At 46.2% G+C, this 18,736-nt stretch overlaps 2 protein-coding genes across 2 annotated transcripts in view; both read left to right on the top strand.

Moving 5' to 3' along the window:
• LOC309808850 (forkhead-associated domain-containing protein 1-like) overlaps positions 1-18,736 on the top strand; it is a gene marked incomplete at both ends in the record, with an annotated part of 409,265 nt that overhangs the window by 327,507 nt on the left and 63,022 nt on the right. The window lies entirely within an intron of this gene.
• LOC309808031 (forkhead-associated domain-containing protein 1-like) overlaps positions 1-18,736 on the top strand; it is a gene marked incomplete at both ends in the record, with an annotated part of 92,104 nt that overhangs the window by 18,539 nt on the left and 54,829 nt on the right. The window contains 2 exons of the mRNA XM_082628043.1: positions 824-1,030; positions 16,661-16,931. Coding sequence (XP_082484169.1) covers positions 824-1,030; positions 16,661-16,931 — 478 coding nt within the window. The remainder of the gene's footprint in view (positions 1-823; positions 1,031-16,660; positions 16,932-18,736) is intronic.

The following is an 18,736-nucleotide window of genomic DNA, read 5'->3' as shown; positions in this document are numbered from 1 at the left end:
CAGGGCCCCTATTGAAAAATAGATCATCTTTGGTTAGATAAATTCTGATTAGCTTTTAAGAAGCAACAGTAATAATTAAGCACATGGGAAAAACCTTCATTGTACACCAAGGCTTTTAAAAGGTAGTTATAAAACTATGTTTTGTGGTGTGAGCTCAATTGTGTTTAAACTTTTTAAAAAGATTGTAAGCATAGAGAAAAGACTGGAAGGATGTGAACCACCGTGTTCTCGGTGCCTGCCTCTGGGGGACGGGAGTCTAAGTGATTTTAATGTCTTCTTTGTGTTTTTCTCTAGTTCTCATTTTCTGCATTATTACAAAAAACATGTTATTTTAAAAATGAATAGAACAAACAACAATTATTACAAAACCTCCCCTTCACTTTAACACTTGCAGTAAATGGACAGTTGTCACTTGCCAACTGACCTTTCTGGTTTGTGTTGGGCCATTTCTGCTGTCTTGCCACTCGGGACAACCAAAAGGATACTTGCATGGGATCAGAGAACTATCAAGTGGCCAATTCCTGGCCAATTCCCCCCGAGTTCCCTCTTGCCTCTGTGTTGCCTGACGCCCTACCCCAAAACTGGGCATCTATTCTGGGTCTGCTGTCAGGGTCTGGTGACCCTCCACTCACTAGCTGTGTGGCCTTAGGCAAGTCACTTAACCTCTCTGACCCTCAGCATCCTCCTCTTAAAATGAGGATTGCAGTGACCGTCCAGCCAGATGAAGTGATTAGCACATTGGGGCCCCCAGTGTCAGTGGCACTAGTTATTCCTTGTTATTCCTGTTATTCCTGGCTCTGACTGTCCCCCTTCTGCATTTCAGTCTGCAGACGTCGACAACCATCACGCACTCATTGAATATAATGAGGCCGAAAGCAGCTTTGTTCTCCACGACTTCAATTCCTGCAACGGCACGTTCGTCAATGAGTGCCACATTCAGAACGTGGCTGTGAAGCTCCTACCCGGAGACATCCTGAGGTTTGGGTCCGGAGGGCTGACCTACGAACTGGTCATCGAAAACCCAGCCTCGGTGAGTCCAGGCCCCTGCGGGGGTGGGGTGGGGTGGGGTGCAGAGGTGCCGTGTTGTGTCACCTTCCGTGCAGCCTAGGGCTCGGGTACGGCCACAGGTGGAGTTCGTCTGGAGCGCGTCACTCTTCCTTTCGCGAGTCTGCGAAGTTCAGCCCCATCGCGTGGGTGCCCGGGGAGAGCGAGTCCTCGCGCCCTCTTCTGGGCATTTCGTGGAATTACATGCAAGGGTTGCCTAGCGACCAGCCCAGAGCGAGAGCGTTTTCCTGAAAAGTGAAGCTTGGCGAGGGGAGGTGGAAAGCAGGTGTGTGCTTTTGAAGATGCAGAGATGGATGCTTCCTTTTTAGGCAGATCAGTGCTCTGCAACTTCCTAGCTTTGTGACCTCGGCCAGGCTTCTCTGTATGCCTGGGTCTGGGTCTTCTCAGCGGTGCAGGGCGTTGAGAGAGTATCTATGTATAAAAAGTCAAAGTCTCTGGCCAGAGTAGACGCTCAAGGCCTGCCAGCTATTATCACACCGGATCAGAAATGTTCCCGGGATCAGGACCTAAAGTATGGCCCCAGGTTAAGCGGAACGTAACCCAAAATTCGCCCAGCAAAGCTCAGTGACCAGAAGTATCTGGTTCAGTAGGGAGGCAGGATGGGGGCTGGTTAGCAACACAGTCCTGGGTCAGAACCCCAGCTCTGCCACTGGCCTACTCGGTGCGCTCTTGCACAAGCCATTGGACCCCTCTGAACCTCGGTTTCCTCATCTACAAAATGGGGCCAACGACAGCAATGACCTTGCAGGCTTATCTCGAGGGCTAAATGAGATGGTTATCATTGTAAAACTCCCAGAATAATGCCCATTCGTGGTGAGCACACAATTAATACCTGTCGTGTGTGTCCCAGAGAGACGGCGTGTTAACCTCACTCCCCAGCACCAAGAACCCTGCATGGACTGAGACCTCCGAGGCTTAAAGTCCTTTCTGGGACGAGGCTGGGTATAAATAAATAAAGTTTAGAGAATCTAGACAGAACTCTGGGGTGTGGGTCCCCTAGGCAGCCCTAAATACTCACTCAGAGAAGATGAGCACCGTCCCTCAGGCTGCAGGGCCCGTGACACCGCATCCACCACGTTTGGCTTTGAAAACCTGGGGCAGTTTTGTCCTGCTGCTTCTCAGCCCCCTTTTCCTCCTTGGACCAACATTAAAGTGTGCTCACTTGTGGGATGCACTGGGATCCACTGGCCGCCCTGAGGAGGGGCTCCTGACATAGAAGGTGTTGACCTGATCAGGGGTTCTCAACATGGGTTCTAAGGATCCCCCTCGTCAGAAGCACGTGGGGAGCAGACCCACAGTGCAGATCTGGGCTTCACCCCAGGCCTGAGGACTCATACTTAGGATTCCCAGAAGAAATACAGGACACGCAGTTAAATCTGAATTTCAGAGAAGCAACAAATCATTGTTATGTACAGGTGTGGCCCAACTATTGCAAGGAACCCCTTATGCTAAAAAAATTATTTGGTGTTTATCTGAAATTCAGATTTAACGGACACCCTATAGTTTATTATATATTGATTTATTCATTTCTTTATTTATGCGAAATCTGGCAACCATACACATCCTCCCTGGGAGTAGGGCCTGGGAATATGCATTCTCACAAGCTCCCTGATGATTCTGATGCACCGCCAATAGGAGGGAAACCGAAATTTAGAATCATTTGTATGGAACACTTACAGAATTTTTTAGGGATCAAAGAAAAGGGGATTTCACACTCCCAAGCCTGAAAATCCAAGTTCATGAAGTTTGATTCAATGTGCCCCAACATGTCTGATTCCAAGAATTTTTCAGGAATGTTCAGTAAAATTACAGGTTCCCAGGCCCCCTCCCTGGGAAATTCTGACTTTGTGGCTTGCCCGTGGGGAGAAGAAGAGGGGGAGCAGCAAACAATATCTGCATTTTTTTCTTCTTTTTTCCTACAAAGATATTTATTGAAATATTATTGATAGGGGCATAAAATTTGAAACCTAAATTTCCATCCAAAGGGGGCATTGTTTAATAAATTATATTGTTTAATATATTCTAAGGAGTTTAATATATTATAAGGAGTTTGTTATATATGGAATACTCTTCTGCCTTTTTAAAACACAGCTTTATTAAGATATAATTGACATGCAATAAACAGCACATGTTTAAAGTCTGTAAGTGGATGGGCTTTGACATATGGGTACACCTGTGAAACCATAGCCACAATCAAGACAGTGAACAGCTCCTTCATCCTCCAAAGTTTCCTCCGGATCACAGCATGTGTTTGTTTGCTTGCTTGCTCTTAACAGCTTCACTGAAGTACAATTTACATAACAGAAACTTCACCCATTTGAAGTGTCCAATTCAATCAATTTGAATATATTGATGGAGTTGTGCAGCCATCACCACAACCTGCTCTCAGAACATTTTCCTCCATTTCTATCACCCCAAACCTCGGAGAAACCTTGGAGGTATTTCATTTTGGGGTTTGTTTTTAACTTTTAATTTTCAAAATTATGGTAAAATACACATAAAATTTACCATCTTAACCATGTTTCAGTGTACAGTTCACAGTGGCATTAAATCTATTCACACTGTTGTGCAGCCATCACCCCCATCCATCTTCAGAACTTTGTTCATCTTCCCAAACTGAAACTCTAAGCCCAACACATCAAACCCCCTGCTTCCTTCCTCCCCTCCCACCATGCTTTCTGTGTCTGTGAATTGGACTATTCTAGGTTCCTCATATAAATGGAACCTTACATTGTTTGTCCTTTTGTGACCATCTTATTTCACTTAGTATGATATCCTCATGGTTCATTCCAGTTGAATATTTCATTGTATGGATTCACCACATTTTGTTTACCTGTTCATCCATCCATGGCCACTTGGGTTGCTTCCACCTTTTGGCCATTTTGAGTAAGTTTGTTATGCACACGGGTGTACAACTATGGAATGGGGACTTTATTTTACAAGGTGCTTCTTATATAATTGTGGGAAAAAGTGATGACGACCTCTAACCTTGAGTAGATAAGACGGAAGAAGATGCTTTGTAAGAAGAGAAACCAGGAGAGCAGCAGGAGGAATCACTGACGTGAACAGCACTGTGCTAAGCAATTCACCTGCTCTCCCTTATTTCACGCTCATAGCAACCTATGAGATGGGTTCTCCCATGATCCCCATTTGACAGACAAGGAATCCGAAACTTAGAGAGGTTAAGTAATTTCCCCAGGGCCACACAGCTTGTCAGTGCAAATTAAACACTATCCCCACTTGCGGAAAAAGGAGGGGAGAAAACCATTTAGTCTGATGCTAGCTGGAGCAGTAGCCTTGACTGGTTTTCACACCGAGGAAAGCATACTCTCACGGTCACTCGAATATGCACGGATTTTTTCAATTCTTATTCCTACACGCACTTGCACCTTGCTTCATTCCTCGGTTGACTGCAGGCAGCTGCACAAGTGTTCCCCTGGCCTGTGCCCAGGGCACTTTACAGGACTCTCCACAGCCCCATCTTCTCAAAAGCGCTGTCTGCCGGGGCGTCCCCAGCTTGAGAAGCTTCCATCCATGACGCTCATATTCATGGAGGGGTCCTTTGCAGCGTCCGTGTGAGGGCAGCCTGTGGACTGCCTGACACCTTCCTACAAATTCCACTTCCTGATGACTCCAACCTGCTGGCTGTTTAAAAGAAGAGAAAGGAAGAGGGGAAAAAGGGAGAGGTATTGAAGAGCATCTCTCATCAAATATTTTGAAGCCCAGTTTTTCTAAAAAATTCGTGGCTGTCTTGCTTCCGGCATATTCTTGTTTCCAATTGATTTTGGGGTCCCTGGTGAGGGCGCTGTGTTTCCTCCTTGGATGGAGTTTCCACGGAGGACTGCCCTGATATCATACAGATTAAGTATGATGAGAACTGTTCTTCTCCCGACAAAGAGTTCCCAAATGAAAGCATTTAGTTCAGGTTTTGTGGTGACCCTAACCAATAGAGGAGGGTGTGACAGCATTTTACTGGGGGAGGGGGGTGAGGTGTGGGGCGCTTAGGAATCCAGATGTGTGTGCAGATGTCTCAGTGGTTAGAGCACATGCCCTGAGGTCAGGCTGACTCCAGCGCCGTCCCAGCCCTGCTCTTGACCGGCTTTTATACTGGACGTGCACAAATCATCTACCTCTCAGGGCCTCGGTCCCCACTCCTGTAACAATAGTTCCTACCACCTTGAGTGACTGTGGTATTAAGTGGGCAAAGTGCGTAAATTGCTTAGTCCAGCGTCTGGCACCTAATAAGCACATGATAACCCTCAGCTTTAGAGTCAAGCAAACCAGCATGGAGCAGCCAAGATGCCTCCTTTGTAAGTGTCCTTTTGGACAGGGAAACCTCCCAAGACCTGCCCCCGCTAGCAGATAATACATTTGCAGATAAATTACCCATAGAATAACATACAAGATGGAAAAATATAAAGAAAAACTCTTGTTTGACAAAGTGCATTGGCAGCCAGGTTGTGCCCAGGACCATCCTTTTTTTTTTTTTTTTGTGGTCACGGGCGTCTCACTGTTGTGGCTTCTCCCGTTGCAGAGCACAGGCTCCGGACGTGCAGGCTCATCGGCCATGGCTCACAGGCCCAGCCGCTCCGCGGCATGTGGGATCTTCCCGGACCGGGGCCCAAACCCGTGTCCCCTGCATCGGCAGGTGGACTCTCAACCACTGCGCCACCAGGGAAGCCCCCAGGACCATACTGTGTAAATTATACCTCTCTCATCAAAGTATAACCTAGGGCTGCCATATTGCACAACTCCAGGGTCACCATTCACAACGTAGTCCATGTGGATGGCGCCCACTGAAACTGTGCAGGACATAACCCGCAGGGCCATCTGCAATGCCCTGAAGGAACCGTTGATTAATCCCATAGAGTCTTGGCACCAGGCGTGGGAAATTGAAGTCCCAGAGTCAGGTGTGCTGCCGTGTTGTGGGTTTTGTTGGTTGTTGCCTTTACTCGTGCTTTCTGAGCTCTGGGAAAGGAGGTGTGGAAACAAGCTGTGCTAGTCACAGTGGCGCCGTTCTTACAAGGCAGCTGAGTAAGGAAACCCACGTCACCCGTATGTATCAATCATGTCTTTCTCTGTTCTGAAATACGGCAAAACGGATGGAAATGGCCAGAATGAAAAAGGAAGCCAGGCGCCACAAATGACGTGCCGAGTTGTTCCATGAGGGGGTTGACAGCTCCTTGTCGGCAGCCCCCATCCCCATGACTGCCTGTGTCTGGCCTTCCCTGTAGCCTGCTCTGCCCTGTTCCCAGTCCAGCCAGACTCTCCCACGTGGCTCCTGGATACTGTCTTCTGTCCCTGCAATGTCATGACGTCCTGTCTTGCGAGAAGAGCGCCCTCTGTCGGCCAATATTCCTTGCTGCTTTAATGGGGAAGCTCTGCAGAACACAATCGAGAAAGCAAGGGCTTTGGAGTTGGATGGACCCAAGTTGAAATGCCAGCTGCAACTGGCTTTACCTTTCTGAGCTTCAATTTCCAATTTCTGCCAAGGAGCTACTCATTAATCCCAGGTCCCCTTTCCCCCTTCAGTTGTTTTTATAGAGGTCCCTGGGACCACCCCTATCATGGCATAAACTGAGGCTCAGAGAGTTTCAGTGACTTCCCCAAGGTTAGGCATCAATCATATAGATCCAGAGGCAGGATTAAAAGCCGGCTCTCCTGAGTCCCTTGGAGCCTTTTCCTAATAGCACGAAGCATCGTGGGGCCGTGAGAGCCCAGGCAGGTCCTTCACTGCCCAGCGGTTAATGAAGGTCTTGCAATTCCCAGTCCAACCTGCAATTTCACACGCTGACAGGGGATGATTCATTATGTGGGTAAAAACGAAAGCCACTGATAATAGGAGAAACTGCATTTTCAGTTATCTGGCTTCCTTGCTTGTTTGGCTCCACTAACTTTTTTTTTGGCTATACCAATGCAGGATCTTAGTTCCTCAACCGGGGATCAAACCTGCACCCCCTGCATTGGAAGCGTGGAGTCTTAACCACTGGACGGCCAGGGAAGTCCCTGGCTCCACTAACTTTTTTTCTTTAATTATTTTCTTTATTTTATTTATTTATTTTTGGCTGCGTTGGGTCTTCGTTGATGCGCACGGGCTTTCTCTAGTTGCGGCGAGCGGGGGCTACCCTTCTTTGCAGTGCGCGAGTTTCTCTTTGCGGTGGCTTCTCTTGTTGCGGAGCATGGGCTCTAGGTGCGTGGGCTTCAGTAGTTGTGGCACGCGGGCTCAGTAGTTGTGGCTCGCGGGCTCTAGAGCACAGGCTCAGTAGTTGTGGCCCATGGGCTTAGTTGCTCCGCGGCATGTGGGATCTTCCTGGACCAGGGCTCGAATCCCTGTCCCCTGCATTGGCAGGCGGATTCTTAACCACTGCGCCCCCAGGGAAGTCCACCCACTAACTCTTTACCAGGGATATTGCTGCCGTTCCTGGACAAATTCAGTTGCGCCCTTTCTTCTCCTTTTTTGACGATGGTGATCACACCTGGTGGCTAATGTTTTATGCTCATTTATTATGGACCAGGAAGTGTTCCCAGCATTTCACGTGCACTATCTCACCCACTTCTCACAGACTAAGAAATGGCTGTTGGTATCCCTGTGTCTTACAGACAAGGCACAAAAATGACACACTCGTCAGGGTCCCAGAGACGGAGCAGAGCCGGGAACCGGACCAGAGTCTGTGTGACGCCGGATCCCAAGGTCTTACACCGAGGTCGGCACGTTATGGCCCAGGGCCAAGTGCGGGCCATCGCCTGTTTCTGTAAAGTTTCCTGGGAACACAGCCATCCCATTCATTTCAGTATTGCCTGTGTTGTCGGCTACAACGGCAGAGTAAGCTGGGCAGATCCTATGGCCCACAGGGCTGGAAATGCTTACTGTCTGGCTCTACACAAAACGTTTACCAGCCTCTGCTTGTAACATTATGCAGTACTGCCTCTTTCATTTGACTTGGTTTCTAAAAGAAGGACTTACAATAGAGGGGGGAGCTGGGGAGAAAGAACTCACTCAGATTGAGCCTTACTGTGTGCCAGGAAATGTGCTGGTTAATTGCTTAAGTTTACTGAGGAATAAGAAGAAACAGACAAGCTGGAAAACTAAACTTTGAACAGTCTTTTCAATACCTCTTTAAAAAAGAGCTGGAAATATGTGGTTCTAAATATACATACACATATATATGCATTTGCAAATATAGTAATAATATAATTACATTGACATGGATCTGATAAATATACTAGACATTAACATATTATATATACAACGGATGCATATTACAAATTTTGCCTGTTTCTTCAACTGGAAAGTTTTCTTTTAAAACTGTGGACTGTTGGGAATTCCCTGGTGGTCCAGTGGTTAGGACTCAGTGCTCTCACTGCTGAGGGCCTGGGTTCAATTTCTGGTCAGGTAACTAAGATCCCACAAGTGCACGGCGAGGCCAAAAAGCTAAATAAATAAAACTATGGAATGTCTTCCCTGAGTCACTTTTGAAGCAGAAATTTGGGATTTGTAGTCTGAAGCCTGCTGTAGCTAGAGAACTATTTATCTATCAAAGTTTCTCTAAGCAGCGTTTTACTACTTGTCTTATGATTGATTCCTTGGTCTTAAATCATTCTTCTCTGGAGATGCTGCTTTACTTTTATAAGTTGAAAGGTAAATTTGGTGCATGATGACAGTCTGGTGGGTTTTATTTGAGCATGTCATAACCTTTAAAACAACTTTCACTCTGAGTACATAGTGATGCTTATGCTAAAGTCTCAGTAAGCATACTGTCCAGGAAATTTGATTGTTTGCAAGTATCAGAAAACCAACTAAAACTAGCCTAGGCAAAAAAAAAAAAAAAAAAAAAGCTCATGGAACTGAAAAGGGCAAAAGCTGCAGCTTAGGCCCAGCTGGATCCAGGCGCCCAAATCATGGTCAGGAATCTGACTCTTTCTTCCCTGTTAGCTTCCCAATCTCAGACAGACTCTTGCCTCACCTGTAGGAAAGTAGCCACCAGCAGCCCCAGCATCCTACAAAGTAGCAGTTCCAGGGAAAGAGCCAGCATCTTCATTGGCAGTGGCTTGGATCACGTGGCTTCCCCTGAACCAATCACTGAGGCCAGGGGCCAGGAATGCTCTGATTGGCCAGGCCTGGTTTATGGTCTCACCCCTGGGGTGGAAGGGTCAGAATTCTATGGACTCAGGATTGTCAGGGAAAGGGTGTCTTGCCTGCAAAAAAATTAAGGTGCCCATCCAAAAGATGGAAGAAATGGATGCGGGGGAGGCAAAAACAAAGAAGATGTCCATGACATTAGGAAGCATTCCTATTGCCTAAGTGGAGCCTTCCGAACGGGATTTGCTACTAGGGATGTGGGGGGGAGGAAAATGACGAATAATCCACTTTTCCATTGGAAAAGTCCCAGGCCAGTCTCCAAGGAAGCAGAGTTGCTCATTTCTCTCCTGTGGTGAACAGGTGTGATGAGAAGCTCAGAGTCGGGGCCTTAGTTGTCCATCCCCAAGAAGGGTGGTGTTTCCACATTCCTGGGACCTCTGAATAGGGCCCGTTGTTGAGGAGGATGTGGCTTTACTGTACTGGGGTTTGAGGAGCCGGCAACGGAGTGAATGACCAGAGAGCATGGTGCCCTTCAGAACAAAACCTGTTTCTTGTCAAGCTTTGTCATCTCCTACCTGACCTTATAGGATTTCCTCTACCCTGTGCTCTTACAGGTCCTGTGGGGACTTACTGATGTGATGAGAACTCCTGAGGCTGGGTGTTTTATATTAAAGGCGATTTCCCGAGACCAGTGAAGTGGAGGGCACGGGGCAGCAGGCAGCCTCAGGCTCGGCCTCCGCAGCAAAAACTCACACAAAAGGACCCCTGAGGCTGTGTTGTCACCAGATGTCTACAGGCGATGCAGATGACATCGGGGGAGGTGGAGACGGGAGCGTGGGCTGAACCCTTAGCATCCTGCTGAGACAGAACCCGGACCCGGCCAGGAACCGGGCCGCTTCCTGCTTCCTCTGGCAGACCACACCCTTTGTTACCAAATCAGAACCACGTTGCTTCTTCTCTGAACTTAGTTGATGATCATTCATTCATTCATTCATTCATTCCGTCTCTCTATCTGGCAAGACCGAATTGAAGCAGGCCAAGTCTACGGGTAGCAAAAGCTATTTGCAAAAATCCGGCTGTTTTCTCATTAGATTCTATTTCCCATTTTATGGACTGACCAGGAAGCTGATTAGAACTTGAAAGGAAAGGAAAAACCATAAGATTGAAGATTTACAAGAAAATGGGAAAATTAGATGGGCCAGATCTCCTTTAACACAGCTGGGAAAACCCCAAACGAATGGCTTTTCTGAACAGCTCAAAGGGACTTAATTCTTTTAAGTTCCAAAACCTAAAAATAATGTATAACTTGGCGGTTCTGTGTTCTAAATGTATAACCCTGATTTCTCACACTGAAACCCCGTACATGATTTACCCTTTTCTTGGGGACATAGAATTATTATCCGTCTCTGAGTTACGGTGACATCCCGGGACTTGTTGAGATAAAGGCCATTTGTCCTGGCACCATGTAGCCCCCTCTCCTGGCTTCTGAGTTCTACTGGCCATGTTTTCTAGTCTCCATTCTGCCTTTCCAGGTCCATGGCTCCTCCATGCTGCGGTCAGTGTGCCTGCTCGCCACCATCACCCCTACCCCCCAGGCCCTTCCATACTGTGGGAATTAAGCTCCACATCTATGTATGTTAAATTCTTCTGTAAGGAAGCCGGTCTCTTCTCCCTCCTTTATGTATTTACTCACTAATGTATCTATGTCAGTATGGACCCATGTATACTGATTTTACACTTTGAGTTATAATCCAATACTCATTAACTATTACTTTGCTCAAATTCTTCCAGCCTTGGCCACTGGGGGCTCTTTCAGGTTGGTTGCTGTGTCCTTGAGCATCTCCCCACCTTTTCATTTTGGGCACTTCCTTACTCTCTGCTGTTACAAGATGTGCCAGGCTTATCATGTATTTTCCCCATCCCAGCCCCAGAATCAAAGTGCTTTTTATTTACACTATATTTGCCAACTGTTCAGCTCAGTCAGCGAACACCTACCATGAGTAGTAGGCACTCTGCTGGGTGCCAGCACAGCCAGCGATTGGCTGGTAAATATTTAATGACCAGCTCTCTGGAAAAAGTAAAGTACATGGATGCATAGCATAAGGTTTACTGATATAAAGAATGTGTAGCACAGTCTTTCCATGTAACAAGAAATGCAGTACTCTTTCTTGTAAATTCTATATAGCCAGCTGAGTCTCACAGAATGCTTTCATTGACTTTAGCCGAACTCTTGTATCCATAGCCAATTTCTCATTGCAGTTGACGAATGAGAGAGTTCCCAACCTGAGCACTCGTGGGTATTTTTGGATATTTTGGATTTATGAATAATACAAGTGAAAAAAGAAAGACGTTAGAACTTCACATGTTCATCAGTGACATGAGTGACTTTGTTGCTGCATCAGATAATAATTTTCAAATACTCGAAGAACGTTTCCTCAATTTTTTTTCTATTCATAACATAATGGCTAAGACACAACATGCTTTTGTATAATCTGCATTGTTAACATTTTCTCCATTACCATCTTAAGTCTAGGCAATCAACAAAACAAACAAAGAAACAAAATCAAACTCTACATGAACCAACATTATTAAACCTATTTATATAATTTTTAAAAATCAAGCCCTGATTTATAGCATTTCCTGATTTCTATCGTGTAATACGCCCTCCACGGTCAATTTCAAGCTCCCAATGACACATCCCTGAATACAGAGATGGAAAGAGAGGTGTGGTAACACATCACTGTGTAGCATTTCCAACAGACACATATAGTAGAGTGAAATAACCTCAAGAGCATAGGTAATAATAAACTAGAGTAAAATAATTAGGAAGGGGTGAGTTTTAAGTTTGTATCACCTTTGTTTCTGATATAATTTAATTGTAAATTTATGTAAGTTAATTCTTATTAATGGCTATGTTTATCAACCAGTTGGCAAAATTCCTGGACATTTAACAATCGGTTCTCGTGGGCGGGTACCAGCTGACCCCAGGACTCCTCTGGTACAGCAGTAAACATACCACAGGTCTTCCCAGATTGAGGCTGGGGTCCTCTGAGCTGCTTCCAGGGCGTGGCATGTACCAGATGAATAACACTTCCATAAGACAGTTGTCAGTGTTCCTAGAAAATCCCATTTCTAAGTAGCCCATGTGATGTCTTGTGGTTTTTCACACCATCTAATGTTCATTTCCTTTTTTTAACTCGGAAAATATCCTATCATTCACTAACCAATCGTCTAAGATCCGTTTGTGAGTATGGAAGGCAGGTAATAAATCATGACTTCGAGTAACCTAGAAGTCCTAAGAGCACAGGTATTGGAGTCCAATAGTGTCACCACTTCCTGGCTGTGAGACCTTGGGCAAGTCATTTAACCTCTCTGAGCTTCAGTTTCTTAATCCACACAATGAGGGGTAAAATGCCTCCTGCAAGATTATTCTGGAGATCAGATGAGACCACATGCATTAAGTGCCCAGCACAGTCTGTGGCACATCTGTGGCTTCTCTACACAGTGGCTCATAGCCGTTGTATTGTCCACAATTACTTACAAATGGCAGAGCACATAACAAGCTCTCCAAGGGCAAGGTCTAAGTTTCCACCTTCTCTGCAGGCTCCAGGGCTTCCTGGCAGAATTCATGTGTACTGTAGGCACTCGATGTGCAAACTACTTCGAATGTTTTTTAGGGTGTCCCGTTCAACTTATACTCTTTACAGGGTTAGAAGCAGATATTTGAGAAATAACACAAAGAACAAGTAGATAATTTGAAAGAAAATGGATAGTGACTTCTTGAGTAAATCATTGACCCGTGTTTTTTAAAGCTAATATAAATTCAGTCGTGGTGTGGTCGTGGTTAATCCAGGTGGTTGACAACTTGCTATTTTAAAGGTAGTATGGAAAAGAAATCAGGAGTATCACATATGCTATCTCAAAAACAAAACAAAAAAACCAACCATGGCAACATACCATATGGTCAGAGAACAGACACAAAGAAAGAGAAAAAGCATTAGTGTGTATTTTTAAACTAAAGTTTCTAAAAACAGACTTGGGGACTTCCCCGGTGACACAGTGGATAAGAACCCACCTGCCAATGCAGGGGACACAGGTTCGAGCCCTGGTCCGGGAAGATCCCACATGTTGCAGAGTAACAGCCCGTGCACCACAACGACTGAGCCTGCGCTCTAGAGCCCACGAGCCACAACTACTGAGCCCATGTGCCCCAGCTACTGCAGCCCATGTGCCTAGAGCCCACACTCCGAAACAAGAGAAGCCACCGCAAGGAGAAGCCCATGCACCACAACGAGGAGTAGCCCCTGCTCGCCGCAACTAAAGAAAGCCTGCACATAGCAACGAAAACCCAACACCGCCAAAAATAAATAAATTTAAATCTAAACTAAAAAAATAATAAGAACAGACTTGTTGATAACTGACATTGACCCCATGCTTCCTGTACAGCCCAGAGCTGGCTTTTAAATGTGAGTCTTTTTCTTATGTTTGCTTTTCTCCCTGCCTGTTTCATTGTAGTTACCATCAGCAATTTCTGAGAAAACCTTGACCGTCCCTGTGATAGAGCAAGCCGGCAAACTAGAGAAAACCCACTTTAACCATCCAACTAAAGCTACCCTCAACCAACACGCTTCAGAGAAAAAAAAAACACTTTATTTTTTAATTTTTAAACCCGAAGAGCTTGGAGTCTGCTGCATTTACACATCTTTGGCTCCTTCCCCATAGGGGCCCTATCGTTCGGGCTCTGTGTGCTGCAAGCGACAGAAACCAGCTCTAGCTGGCCTCAGGGATGGAGCACTTCAGGGTAGCACCCGAGCCAAGGCTCAAAACCAGCTTCCTTATTTTCCCCACCATGTTCACAGCAGCATAGTTACAATAGCCAAGAGGTAGAAACCATCCAAATGTCCGTGACGCTTAATGGATAAACAAAATACACTCTAAACTGTATGATGGAATATTGTTTAGCCTTAAAAATGAAGGAAATTCTGACATGGATGAACCTTGAGGACATTATGCTAAGTGAAATACGCCAGTCACAAAAAGACAAGTACCATGTGATTTCACTTATTTGAGGTACTTGGTACTTAGAGTAGTCCAATTCATAGAGACAGAATGTTGGTCACCACGGCTGGGTGGCGGGGGGAATGGGGAGTTGTTGTCTAATGGTTAATAGAGTTTACGTTTTGCAAGACGAAAAAGTTCTGGAGATCCATCTCACAGAAATGTGAAAATACTTAACACCACTGAACTATTTACTTTAAAATGGCTAAGATGATAAATTTTATGTTGCAGGTTATTTACCACAATTTGAAAAATAAATAAACAGCTTCCCTCTCTCCATGCCTGGACTCCACTCCCTCATGCTGGCTGCATTCTGAAGTCCACCAGGTCACTCCAGATCCTGGTGTCCAGCCAAGTCTTCTTGGGTCTCCTTGGCTCTGATTGGATCACTTGCCCCACCACTGAACCAATCAGTATGTCCAGGGAGTGTGATTGGTTGATTGCTTAGCCCCGCCCACAGCAATGGGCCAACAGATTGGGAGGGAGATTCCTGGAATTCCAGAAGAGCCAGGTGGGTTGCGGCCTGTCCACTACGGCAGTGAACCACTTGAGGCATGAGATATGACCACTCCCTTCAGCACCCTGGCAGTTAGTGGGCAGTGAGGCACATCTACCTGAGCATCCCAGCACAAAAGGGAATTCCTCCACACTACCCGTGGTCTCTCGATTTGTTTTCTATCAGGCGGGGGTAAAACATATTCAAATTTCCCCCTTCCCACCTTCAGCCCTTTCATTCGATAAATCTTTATTAAATCGATGAGGAAAGGTTGTAGGAATGATTGAGGCAAGACAGCCCCAGAGGAGAGGACGGGAAGGGATCGGATGGATGGAGAAGTGAGTGCAAGGCAGGAGCAGGACACCTCAGCTTCTGAAAGGAGACAAAGGAAGAAAGCTTAGGTGGAGACCGAGGTGCCCACAGTGGAGAGAAATTCGAATCTTCACATAAGGTAACAGAGTTCTGGAACACTGCCAAGTCCGTTCCTGAAACAGGTTTCAACGGGGCCAGTGTCATCATAAATGCTGGGCCAGGTGTCACCAGGCAATTGGAGTTTGATTTTCCCGAACAGTGTTCTCCCTGACTCCAAAAAAGTCTTCAGGGGAATTCACCGGATTCTTGACTTGGCTGGGAAAGACTGTAGCTAAAAGACTGGTTTGGGAACCTGAGTGAGTGGAGAACCTTCCTCTTGAATACAATCCAGCTGGAGCTATAGGAAGTTCTGTCTGCCAGTGCTCCTATTTCGGAAGCATTCTGTCCTGTTTCTCATTACGTGTCTGCAGTCTGCAGAAAGAGAAACGTGACCGCCACAGGCGGCAAACCTTTGAACTTAGCTTCTTCCTTGAAAAGTGTGTTTTTTTCTGCCAAGAGACTGGGGGCGGGGTTGGGGCGGAGAAGGGAGAGAGAGACAGAGAGGGAAAGAGCTTTCCAGAACCCCAGTCCCACCACCCTCTCCACCACCACCTGAGCTTGGTGAAGTCCTTAACCTCTCCAAGCCTCATTTGTAAGCTAGGAATAAGGAGAGCTCCTCCCCTTCAGGGCTATCGCGAGAAATCGGTGAGTAATTACAGTAAATGGTAGCATTCACGATGTCACGGTTTAACCACTAGGCTCGGGGAGGGACGGCCACAACAGCATTAACCAAGACAAAGCCAGGTGTCAGCACCTCTCAGCATTTGCTTCTCCCGGTATAGATGGATTTTGATGTGCTCTCTAATGAAAGTAGCTACAGACATCTTCCGCTGGATCAGATGAAAAAAGGTTCCCTCAATAGATATTTATGGAGCGTCTGCCAAGAATCAGATGTGGCAGATGTTGAGGATCACAGGTTAATGAGCCAGTTGGGGTGCGAGCCATTTGGGGTGCCTGCCACCCCAGAGCTCTCGGCTTCGGGGAACAGGTGGAATGGGAGTGCCAGGGAGACACACAGTGTGGACGTGTGTGTCCTGGAGAGCTGGGCTTGAATCTCGGAGATGTGTTCATTCATTCTTTCAACCAGTATTTAAGGACCTACTGTGTATGTGCCAAGGGTTTATTCTAGGAGCTGAGGATACGGTGCTGAGCAAGGTAGACAAAAAGCTGTCAGCCTCTCAGAGCTCAGAGGTGGCGTTGTACCAGCTCAGAAGCTCACTGCCAAATCTGTGATCCTGGGAAAGTCACTAGGTCTTGCTCAGCCTCGGGCTCGTCACAGAGCATCAGGGGTATTAAATGAGGTAATGCATGTGAATCTCTTGACTGGGTGCCTGGCACGAAGGCTGCACCCAATAAATGGTGGTGCGATAGTGTGCAAGGTGACCTATGGTGGGGACCAACATCCCAAATTTGGGGAGTCTGGGAGGGCTTCCTGGGAGAAGTGACTTATACGCCGAAATCTAGGGCAGCAATTATGTCGCCGGGACAGAAAGGTGAAGACCACCCCAGCTGCTCGTAACCTCCCCTGACCCTCTTGTCTGCCCCTGCAGGTCTCCTTCCCATGGGTGAGGGGCCCAGCACCTTGGCCAAGGCCACAGCCACCTTGGGCCACCCAGCAACTGAACCAGTCACCCTCACCAACACAGACCCCCTTCTACCCGGGCATCTGGACAGCGCCAGTGCAGAGGAGCTGGTCGCAGGGGTCCCCCGAGCCCCCCATGGTCCCACCAGCCTCCCACAGGCAGCCCATGAGTGCCAGCAAGAAGATGTTCTCCTTCGAGGTGGACAGAGCCGCCCACAGCGTTCCCATCATCAGGCAAGGTACTCATGGGCGCTTCCTTGGTGGCTTAGGGGAGGGGCTTTTGCTAGGAGGATGGGTCTCAGTTTCTGCTTTCCCCTTTTTTTAAAAATTTTTATTGAGGTGCAGTTGATTTACAGTGTTGTGTTAGTTTCAGGTATGCAGCACACTGAATCTGTTCAACATATACATGTATCCACTCTTTTTTAGATTCTTTTCCCATATAGACCATTACAGAGTATTGAGGAGAGTTCCCTGTGCTATCCAGTAGGTCGTCCTTAGTTATCTCCTTTATTTATAGTATTGTGTATGTCAATCCCTCTCTTCCAATTTATCCCTCCCCCCTCTTATTCCCGGTAACGATAAGTTTATTTTCTACATCTGTAACTCTATCTCTGTTTTGTAGATAAGTTCATTTGTACCTTTTTTTAGATTCCACATATAAGCAATATGGTATGATATTTGTCTTTCTCTGGCCTTTGCTTATGTTCTCTGGTTCTGAAGTAGAACATAATCAAATGTGAAAAAATTGGGATAAGCAGAAAGTTAGAAAACAGTAAAAGATAAGCTGTCACCCTTATCACCAGAATTCTCCCTGTTGACTTTTTGGTACAAACTCCTCCAAGACTGTGGTCTGCCCATCTGCACACATCAGTACCTCTGTGGTGAGTGTGTGTGTGTGTGTGTGTGTGTTTGTACATATATATGAATATATATGAATGTGTATCAGAATCTAAATTTATATACTTCGACTCAGATGTACAGACATATTGGTAACTGAAATCCCTCTTGCCTTAAGAGGTTTTTAAATATCTTATTACCATTTTACAGGTAAGAGGAGACTGAGGCTTATGGAGAAAATTACTTCTCCGGAGGTTATGTATTCAATCTAATCTAATCTAACGCTTTTCAGTCAAATTTAAGGCTGGTTATCTCAGTGACTGTCACTCACAGCCTGGTCACTTTGGGAACACACAGCCATCAGGGTTTCCTTCTCCTCCCTCCCCCCGAGAAGGCCTCATGGCATTTGGGGAGGAGACTTCCTGTCTGTCACCATCCTCTCGGCCTTGCCAGCCTTACTGGCAGAGTAGCTGGCTCGACTTAGTCCCTGGCATGATTTGCAGGTTTCTTCTGTGGCCACTGGTGTGAAGGTCCCATTCTCTGTTTTCTGCATCCCAGCCCCAGACCCCTCTGAGTCCCCAGGTCTCTCGATGCCTCCACACCCTTCCCTGGTCTCACTCAGGACCACTCACCTAGTCACTTCCCTCAGCCATTCAAATAATAGTTATTATTCTGAAATATACAGACTAAGGGGCAAATGAAAGGTATCTCTGCAGTTTACATAATCATCATCATCATCTAAGGAATGCTCATGTACCTACGACCCAAGTTAAGAAATTACTCAGCCATTTCCCCCCAGCATTTTAATGTGAAAACTTTCAAACATACAGCAAAGCAAAAAGAATTTTACAGAGACAGCTCTCCTCCTAATTCTACCGCTAACACTTTGCTGTACTCTTTATTACATTTCTGTCTACCCATCCTTCTTGTCCTGCATTAATCCATCTTATTTTTTGGATGCATTTCAAAATAAATAGCACACATTTGTAGTCCTCCCCCTAAATGCTTTAGCACATATACCATTAACTAGAATTCAACATTTTTGTCTCCTTCATGTAAAATGAACACACAATGTGTATTAGTTATCATGATTGCATAACAAATTCTCCCCAAACGTAGCAGCCTAAAGCAAAAATCAAACATGTGTTATCATCTATACGGTTTCTGTGGGTCAGGAATTTGGCAGCAGCTTAGCAGGACGGCTGTG

The sequence above is a fragment of the Mesoplodon mirus genome, assembly GCF_964341445.2.
Source record: "Mesoplodon mirus genome assembly, chromosome: 7".
Classification (NCBI taxonomy): domain Eukaryota; kingdom Metazoa; phylum Chordata; class Mammalia; order Artiodactyla; family Ziphiidae; genus Mesoplodon; species Mesoplodon mirus.
This window is presented reverse-complemented; position numbering and strand designations above follow the sequence as displayed.